Raw genomic sequence first — 10,068 nt, 5'->3', positions numbered from 1 at the left:
ACTTCATGTAATTAAGAAAAAATCTGCAGGCTGGATGTGCTGAATAGGAGAATAGTACCTTATTATTTGGAAGGAAGAGGGTCCCTAATTGTGGAAAGAAGCAATTCGTTGCATGCCATCCCTAAATAAATGTTTCTTTATTTCTGAAGCTGTGTGACCTCCTGGAGCGGTCTTCCTCGCACGTCAGGGAGCAGTCAGGAGTGAATGTAGTTAGCAACGCACGCTTGTCTGTAAAGGGCCTTTGACAACGAGCTCCCTGCATCTATTGACTCCCTGGGAAGTCTGAGGTCACAAGCTTGGCTGGAGCACATGAGCCCAGATAATGAAGATGGTTTTACCCTCTTGAAACAGAGCCAGAAACTTTATCTACTTCATTGTGCACTTTGGGTCATGTGCTAACCATGAGGCTTTCTCTAGCACTAATCCCCCTAATGATGGTTTCTCCCAGCCCTTACTCAAACCCCACGAGGCCCGGTGGCTGGCAATCCAGACGGAATAAAGGCAGCCCGGTGTTTGGCTTTTGAACTGAGTTCAAGGCAATTAAAGTCATGGGCTAAGGAGTAAAGGAGGGGGGTTAAAAATACCAGCATAATAAGTAGTATGACTGGAGTGCTCTGCAAATTAACTCAATTAGACAAAGCTTGATTTAACGGGGAAGATGGTGAGAAGCGCTACCCTCATTAAATCCGGCTGTTAGAGGCGCTTCTATAAAATTAAATTTGTTTGAGTTGTTTGGATCACATAAAATAGTTGGTGCGTGTGCATGTACACACGTGCACATGCGTGGGTTCTGTGATTTTTTGGGTATTTTTTAAAGAGGAGAGGAACAGACCGCAAAACAAAAATATACAAAAACAAAACAAAACAACAAAAACAAACAAAAATAAAAAACGGAGTGAATGCTCAAGAGCTCGAGTGGAAGACAAGAAGAAAGCAGTATAGGAGGAGAGAGAAAGTTCCCGGATTGTAAAGCCATGCGCTCTCTTTGGTGGGGGCTTCTGCTCAGTTGGCTGGGCTGTGGAATGCTGCCCGGAGCCCGGGCCCAGTTCCCCCGGGTCTGCATGACGGTGGCCAGCCTGGTGGCCAAGGAGTGCTGCCCGCCGCTGGGTGTGGAGCCGGCCAACGTCTGTGGCTCTCAAGAGGGCCGGGGCCAGTGCACGGAGGTGCAAGCCGACACCAGGCCCTGGAGTGGTCCTTACGTCCTGAGAAACCAGGATGACCGAGAACGGTGGCCACGGAAGTTCTTCAACCGGACCTGCAACTGCACAGGTGAGGCAGACCCCCGGGGGGAGACCTGGCCTCCCCTAACTGAGTGGGGAGGGCCCAGTTGGGAAAGGAGCCCCAGCGAAGAGAATGCTAGGCCAGGCTCTGCAAGGCAATCCAAGTTTGTTTCTCGTAGGGAGCAAATTGAGGAAGGCTAATGTCTTGCTTAGATTCTTCACGCCCTCTAGTACATGTAGTTATGGAATCTAAGTAAATATGACATGAGCCAAGCCTGGCTATATGAACTCATGCCAACATACCATTGGCTTGTCTGTTGGAAGCTACAGGGCTCAGGAGTGAGCTTTGAAAGCCAGAGCAAGTCCTTTCACGATGAAGTCAATGCCCTCTCCCGAAATGGGTTTGCGCTTGTTGAAGAGAGGGGTGGGTGAGGTTGGCATCTGGAAGACGGGCGTGGAAGGCAGGTGTTCTGTCGTCTGAGTGTCCGAGTTTCGAATGATTTCGACAGGTCTCACACAGGGGGACGTTATGCCTGGGCGGGTCGTAACTTTGCCAAAGCTGGAGAGAAGTGGTGGGGCCAAGCTGTCTCAGTGATCTGGGGAGGGAGGATTGATATCAGAGAGCAATGGCTTTTCTCTCTCTTTTCTGGGTTCGATGTGGGCATTTCACAGTTGCGCAGTGTCCCTCTTTTCGGCCTTGGTCTCTCTTATGATCCGTTTCTTTGAAATCCCTGCACACTTCTTATGCCTCTGGCTCTTCTGAGCCTTCTCAGGTCCTCCTCACTGGGCTCCCTCCATGCCCAGCAGCTGTGACAGCCGTGGCAAACTCTCAAAGGCGGGCAGGTCATTTGAAACACAGAAAACATAAGCGGCAACTTCAGCAAAGCCCTTCGATACTGTCCGGCAGTGTCCAGCTGCATAAGGAGTTTTCCTTTTTAAATTATGTTGTACTATATTTTTATATGATACCAAAGCCCTGGAAAATACAGATAATTGACCTATGTAAGGTTGTAAAAAGTAAACTAAGAGAATGTACAAAAGATTGTGATATTAAAGTAGGAATGATGTTGGTATTTTTAAACTTTAAAAATAATTCTGGCTTTATAACCATTTTATAGTCATATTGTTAATTCTATGACTCAAAGAAATTATTAATTTTGCCTTGAGTATTAATTGTGACCCGGAGTTTTTTAATAGCATTTTGAATATTACTGTCCATTTTTCTAAACCAATTGAGCATTTGTTTCTATAGACATCATCTCATAGGTTCTCATGGCTTTGCAATCTAATGAGAAACAGCAGGTTTCATATTACTTGGGTGATTGGAAACCACACCACACAGTAATTTCTTTGTATGGACTGAATCAAAATTTCTTCCAGAACACTTATTTCTGGATCAATCAATGTTAGAGTACCGCAAGTACACAGGTTGGGAATCTCTGAGACAGAAGGTATTAAGAAATCAGATATAAATGTCCATTCTTCTTATCACCATCTACTTTATCTTTTTGACCTGTGTTACAAGTTTTTTTAAAAAAAGATGGGGATGGGAAGAACAGAGAGCGGCGGAATTGAAGGGATAATTGTAATTTCTCTTTCCTGGGGGAATGCTTATAAATATTTCTCTAGAAGTGACAGAAACTTGGGGTCATGGTGGCCTACATTCAAAACATAAAAGGGATCCCCTGCTCTGAGGAGGATAAACATACCTACGAGGCAGAGGGCCAGGAACAGGGCCTGTCCTTAAGTCCAGACTGTACGGACCTCTCATGTCCATAAGCCAGTCAAAGGAAGCAGGGCTTCCTCAAGGTGTGTGGTGTATGGTCTCCAACTCCAGCCATTGTCATGGCCATGAACTGCTTCTGAGACCCACTACCAGGTTATGGCTTATCCCCTCTTTCATGAGCTGATTTATCCAGACTCATACAGGACCATAGTTCTTTCCATCCTCACTTTGGATGGCTCCACTTACACTGGGGAGATGGTCTTTTTTCTTTGGGACTCAGGGCACCAGATTAAGTCCTTAGTGACTGAGCTGGAAAGTTATTTAGTGGGCACAGTAATCACTGTGATGTGTCATATGTCCCAAAGCAAGACACATCTCTTTACGTGTATTCTCCCTAAAGAGTGAGTTGCTTGCCTTCCTAGGGTAGCTTTTTCATGGTTTAGGAGCCAGTCTTCACAATTTAAAACTAATCTTGAGTGCTCCAAAGCCCTCTTCTCTGGTAGCCTCATAATTACTTTGCAAATAGGACCTCTGGGATTCACCGGGGTCACCCAAAATTTAAAGAAGAAGTATAGCCTTAGCCAGTTTGGCTCAGTGGACAGAGCATCGGCCTGTGGACTGAAGGATCCCAGGTTCAATTCCAGTTAAGGGCATGTACCTCGGGTGTCCATCTGGGGCCCTATTCGGGGTGCGTGTTTCTCTCACATCAATATTTCTCTGTCTTTCCCTTTCTCTTCCACTCTCTCTAAAAATCAATGGAAAAATATCCTCAGGTGAGGATTAAAAAAAAAGAAGTATAGATTAGTTTCTGGCAAATAGGCTACTGATAACCTTAAACTTCGTTAAATCAGTGGAAAAATAAGCACACCATTCATCTATTGCTGGACAGTTAGGTTGTTTCCACATCTTAGCTATTGGGAATACTGCTGCAATGAACGTGGGGATACTCTTCGAGACCTCAATTTCAATTCCTTTGGATAAATACCCCAAAGTGGGATTGCTGGATCATATAATAGTTCTATCTTTAACTTTTGAAGAACTTTCATACTGTTATCCATAAGCAGTTGCCCCATTTTGCATTCCCACCAATAGTGCACAAGGTTTCCAATTTCTCCACATCCTAGCCAAGCGGTATATATGTGTAATTGAATACTATTCAGCCAAAAAGGGAAGAAAATTCTGTAATATGTAACACATGAATGAACTTGGAGGATATTTTACTAAAGAAATAAATCAGTCACAGAAAGACAAAAACTGCATTATTCCACTTATATGAGTTATCTAAATTAATCAGATTGAGCAAAATAACTTTGACAGTTCTATAGCTTTGTACCTACAATAATGTATTAAACACTTGAAAATGTAAGTGTTCTTACCACACAAAAAATAAAAATAAACACACCATAGTTTCTATGATCTTGAAGTTGGTAAAATATTTTAGCCTATTTAATTAAAATAAATGCAAACTCTGAGGTGGGGGGGGGGCTCTAAATTATGTGCTCAAATTCTCTAGAGAGAATTTCTCATTTCTCTATTCTCTGTAGGGATAAATTGAAAACAAAAGTTATTGAACGTAATTGTCAGGAAGAGCTGAATTTCAGGAGACTTAGCCGTTCACTTTATAAGTCATACCTGCCACATGGCTTTTCTGAGACTAACCAGTTGCAGCTGTATCTTTAGACTTTTGAAAAACATGCACACCAAATAGTTTTTGAATAGTTGTCTGAGAACTTCTTGTTTGTACAAGTGACTAAGTGCCTCCACTTTCCAATCTCTGGAATGGGGATAATGATGAAACCACACCTGTAAAATCCTTTTGAGCTCTGTAGATGAAAGGCCCTATGTAAGTATAAAGTATTGTTATTAAAATAATAGAATCTCTAATTAAAAGGAATAGCTATTTAGAGCTCCTTATAAATCCACTAATCGGTGGTCTTTAAGCTTATTTAGTCTAATAGCTTTCTGAGGTTGAGCTGATGTAGTTCGTGTAGGAACGTGCATTGTTTGGTTGCCCTTAGTCTCTTTCCATTTTTATCCCAGTCCTAAGTAGATATTGGACTTTGTCTTTTTAATTTTATTTTTTGCTGAAGGACATACTCAGTGCTAGATAGATTGGTATCTAGAGATTCTTTATTTTTTCTTCCTCTTCATTTCTAAAAGGGCCCTCTATTTTTTTTTGCTGTTGCTATGGTGGATTAAGGGGAAAAAATAACATGTTAAATTGATGTAAGGAACTACTAGGAAGTCTAAATTAAAGATATAAATATTTGGGCTCTAGGGTTTTAAATTGTTGCACTTTTCAGTTGTCATCAGCATTTGAACAGATTTTTGAGATCAGGTTTAGAAGCTAAAAAAATGAAAAGGATCTCCAGAGCTTTGGAATATTTTCTCTGAGACATGGTAAAACATGAATTTTTAATTTTTTTATTTTTCAATAATAGTTGATGTACAATATTTTTTTTTGTTCATCCTTACCTGAGGATATTTTTCCATTGATTTTTAGAGAGAGTGGAAGGGAGGGTAAGAGACAGAGAGAAACATTGATGTGAGAGAGACACATCGATTGGTTGCCTAGTTCTCATTCTCTGGGTTGAAAGAGCAGAGACGTCTGTGCAAACATAGGGAACCCGCAGTGATTTGTACTTCCTCACACCATGGCAGCTAATTCGCCTTTATGACCTGCCAGTCTTCATTGATTTTGCATTAACTCTGTCTCCTTTGTGAAATGAACCAACTTTCTTAATGTTAGATTTCACCTGAATTCTTGGAAATCAGCTTATATATGTTGGTTTCACCTTTAGCTTAGTGTATATTCTCTCCTCTAAACCAACGAACTGTCTTGTGTCAGCCTTTTAGTGTATGCCACAGGATAGCGGGGCTCAGCAGGTGGACATTGAGACTGCCGCTCGGTCTCAGGTAGGGAGATAGAATTAGGAAGGAACACCCTGCATGACCCATGAGAGGAAGGAGAGTATAGATGACATGTGTTTAGATTGCTAGTGCTATCATAAAGCACCACAGACTAGCTGACAGAAATTCATTTTCTCACAGTTCTGCAGGCCTAACGTCCAAGATCAAGATGTTGGCAGGTTTGGCTGTCTTCTACCTGTGTCATCACTATCTGAGCAACTATCTGTGTTTAACTTTCCTCTTCTTATAAGGACACCAGTCATAGCAGATTAGGGGGCCACCCAAATGACTTCCTTTTAACTTAATTATCTCTTTAAAGATTCTGTCTGCAAATACAGTCATATTGTGAGGTCCTAGGGGTTAGGACTTCAACATATTAGTTTGGGGGGGAAACACAGTTGAGTCCATAACAGCATGTAATACACTTGATATCCTGTTTCTTTGCAGAAAAAATTTCTAGGGAACACTCTAGTGTCCAGTTCACTTTGAGGTACAAACATTTCAAGAGAGTAAGGGAAGGAAATTGGCTTTCTTTTCCCCCTTGCGAGCACCATCATCTTCTCATCCATTCTATTCTAAAGTTCAACTTCAGAAATTTATTCCAAAGGACATAAACTTACTTCTTCCATCTCTCTCCCCCCACCCCCACCATCCCCAATACTCTAGGAAACTTTGCTGGCTTTAACTGTGGAGACTGCAAGTTTGGCTGGACTGGCCCCAACTGCGATCAGAAGAAACCACCAGTTATTCGAAAGAACATTCATTTTTTGACCCCTCAGGAGAGGGAGCAGTTCTTGGGTGCCTTAGACCTCGCAAAGAACACCACACACCCTGACTACGTGATCACCACGCAACACTGGCTGGGCCTGCTTGGGCCCAATGGGACCCAGCCACAGATCGCCAACTGCAGCATTTATGATTTCTTTGTGTGGCTTCATTATTATTCTGTTAGAGACACATTATTAGGTGGGTTTTCCCCATAGATTAACACATATTATCATCGGTTTGTGTTTGGGGGTGGGGTAGTTGGATGGAAAGTAATTTCAGACACGTTAATTAACAAGAGCACAACCTGAAGGAAGGGGTAGGTGTGTGAAAAAGTCAGAGAACTGTCAAATGCTGCCTAAAGTTAGGCTGGAGCAGTTTCTTCCTGCACATCAGCTGCAGACATTTGAAAATGTTCTCTCCTGTAGTTTGTGTTTTGAGTTTGAAGTCCAATCTTGTCTACAAAGCTATTAATTCTCAAAGGCAAGAGATGGCGAATTGAAGGCAAATTCCTTTAAAAAATAGTTTTATTGAATTTAGAGAGAGAGTGAGAGAGAAACATCGATATGAAACATTGACCAGCAGCCTCCTGCAGGCCCCCTACTGGAGATAGAACCCAAAACCAGGGTAAGTGCCCTGACCAGGACTTGAACTGGCCACCTGTCAGTGCCAATTAAGCCACACCAGCCAGGGCAAGGCAAATTTCTTTTGATTCCAGCAGAAAACATTTTTAAATCTGGCCATGGGAGCCCTCTCTGACCTTTTCTTCAAATTAGACGAATTAACTAAACACACGCTAAACCACATGACACTTCTTTGGGCAGAATTAGAGTGTGTGTTGGAAGCGTGTCATTACCAGTAAAGTCACATGTATTAGTCCTTAGACTCCCAGGTGATTATCTACGGTGCCCACGCCCTGCTGGGATCCCCAGGGTTTTTCTGGAGCTGTATTGTCAAGAAAAAGCATAGCCACAACAATGTAGTGTTCCTTCTGGCTCAGTTATTGGACTACAGTTATGTTTGATGCTTGAGAAAATGGTGCCTTGCCCTTCTGGATCCTAAAAATTGGGGCTTGGGTAGAACTTGGAATGGGAAGAACTTCATTAATCTAGTAGGTTCTGCTCCATCCTCAGTCGTTTTTGACTCAGGTGAAAACCATAAGCCCTAGTTTGTTCCAGAGGGGCTGAGTCCATTCCAGCGTTTGCTCAGTGCAGTTCTGAACCTTTGGTTATACCTGCTATTATTCACACTTTGGGAGACCCTCACTGGGGTGAGGGGTCATGAGGACACAAAGCTCACTTTGAATAGTCCCCTTCTTATTTGGAATTGTCTGTCCTCCTGTTATCACTGGTTCCCCATCACTTGATTTTTCCTCATCATTTTTTAAATTTTAACTTTAATTTTTTGAATTAAAACAAAATTTTCCATTACAGTTGACATACAATATTATTCTCCCTCATCATTCTGTTTTGAGAACTTTAAACCTTTTCTGGGTTAAAACATTTAAAAAGGGCTGCACAGCCAACAGCAGCAACTGCAGTCCTTTCCTCCATGTGTCTCTAAAACACTTGCCTCTCAAGTACGCATCTGTCTTTCTCTATCGATAGATAAGGAGGCTCTTCTGGCAATAAACCTTTATAGCTTTCCCGTCCTGACTCTGAGGAATTTTTGCTTTATGAGAGGCTAGTCTCTCGAGAGTAAAAGAAAAACTATAGTTTCTGGTCGTACCTAGGAATTAAATTTATATTCATGTCTGTTCAGCTCTCTGAAGTTATTATAGGTACTTTGAAAAAGAACTAAAGTTAGCTAAAGTTTCTACATAACCATCAAAAGCTGTTATGAAAGGGGGAAGAAGGATGGAACAGGCAGCAGGGAGGTCATTAAATGGCCCACAACTTTTCAGTAAAATTGGCATTTCCAGTGGCCAGCCAAGTTGGTTTGAATGTATTTTTCTCTCTTCTAGTGTTGGCGACCACACTTGTCAGCCAGTAGTTCTGATTGATGGCTAAGGCAAAATCTGTGAAAGTTCTTTTTGGTTATATAAATACTGAATCAGTCTGAGTACATTAGAAGATGCTTTATTCTTAATTAATCCTTCCCTTGTAAATGTATTCATTTGTAAAGAATCGGTTAGAAAATATCTCTTAAAAATATATTTCATTTAGGTCTTAATGATCTATTCCTTTGGAGACTCTGATTTCATTAAATATATAACATGAACTTTTAAAGCTAAAAGTGATCTGAATTTCTCTGGGTCTCCATTGACATTCAAACTTTTGAGAGTTGAAGAATTCACCCTAAAAGTGCCAGTTGATTCTGAAATGACTTTGTTGTTGCTTTCAGAAAGATAAATGACAAAAACAATTATTTTGGACTAAAACACCATGGATTTATTGGCTTTGCAGACACATCCTAGGTAAGGTTTAACTTTTTAAAAACTCTGTTCTGTGGTCTCTAATTAGTTTCCCAATTGTTTTAGGACCAGGACGCCCCTACAAGGCCATTGATTTCTCACACCAAGGACCCGCCTTTGTCACCTGGCATCGGTACCATTTGTTGTGTCTAGAAAGAGATCTCCAGGTTGGTGAAAACCATACTTTTGGTTCCTTACATTTTGTTATACATTTGGTGAAGACCCATAACATTCTTTGCATTATATGCTTTCCTGTTCTATCTGATGACTGGATTAAGTGACTAGGCATGTCCTTTGCTTTTAGCGACTTATTGGCAATGAGTCCTTTGCTTTGCCCTACTGGAACTTTGCCACTGGGAGGAATGAGTGTGACGTGTGTACAGACCAACTGCTCGGGGCAGCAAGACAAGATGATCCGACTCTGATTAGTCAGAACTCAAGATTCTCCAGCTGGGAAATTGTCTGTGATAGGTAATCACATCTCACACTGGGTTTTCTTATGTCTGCGAGATGGCGAGTCACTTTATATTTCTGTCTCTAGTGCATGTTGGGTTCTGTTTACATGTTTCTGCAAATGACTTTCCTGGGGGAGGTGGGATTTTTTAAAATTCTAAACTCTCTCATAAAAAATAGAGGCATGGCCCTGGCGGTGAGGGTTAGTTGGTTGGAGTGTAGTCCCATGCACTGAAGGGTCGCGTACCCAGGTTGTGGGTTTGATACCCGGTAGGTCTCTCCCTCTCTCCACCCCCTCCATTCTTTCCTCTTTAAAATCAATAAAAAAGCATATTCTTGGATGAGGATTTTAAAAAAAAGTTATGAAAGTCACATTTGTGAGTTGAATGTGCTTGGCCATCATTTTGAGATCAACTATTTTAGCACCAGTCATATTCTAAGCATTGTAATAATGCTTTGACTATAAGAGTGAATAAAATATAGCTTTTTAAAAATATTGTTTTATATTTACAAAGGTGGAATGCTTGTGAATAAATTACAATACAGGGTGGGAAGTATCATAATAGATGTATGTGCAAAGC

General features: G+C 41.4%; 1 protein-coding gene across 1 annotated transcript in view; it reads left to right on the top strand.

Moving 5' to 3' along the window:
* Positions 1-493: 493 nt before the first annotated feature.
* The window catches only part of DCT (dopachrome tautomerase), a 34,505-nt gene continuing 24,930 nt past the window's right edge, over positions 494-10,068 (top strand). The window contains exons 1-4 of the mRNA XM_015567725.1: positions 494-1,269; positions 6,523-6,822; positions 9,101-9,201; positions 9,339-9,505. Of these exons, the coding sequence (XP_015423211.1) occupies positions 900-1,269; positions 6,523-6,822; positions 9,101-9,201; positions 9,339-9,505 (938 nt within the window). The 5' untranslated portion in view covers positions 494-899. The remainder of the gene's footprint in view (positions 1,270-6,522; positions 6,823-9,100; positions 9,202-9,338; positions 9,506-10,068) is intronic.

The sequence above is a fragment of the Myotis davidii genome, unplaced genomic scaffold (genome assembly GCF_000327345.1).
Source record: "Myotis davidii unplaced genomic scaffold, ASM32734v1 scaffold419, whole genome shotgun sequence".
NCBI classification, from domain to species: domain Eukaryota; kingdom Metazoa; phylum Chordata; class Mammalia; order Chiroptera; family Vespertilionidae; genus Myotis; species Myotis davidii.
The sequence above is the reverse complement of the archived record's forward strand: the minus strand, read 5'-3'. Positions and strand labels throughout refer to the sequence as shown.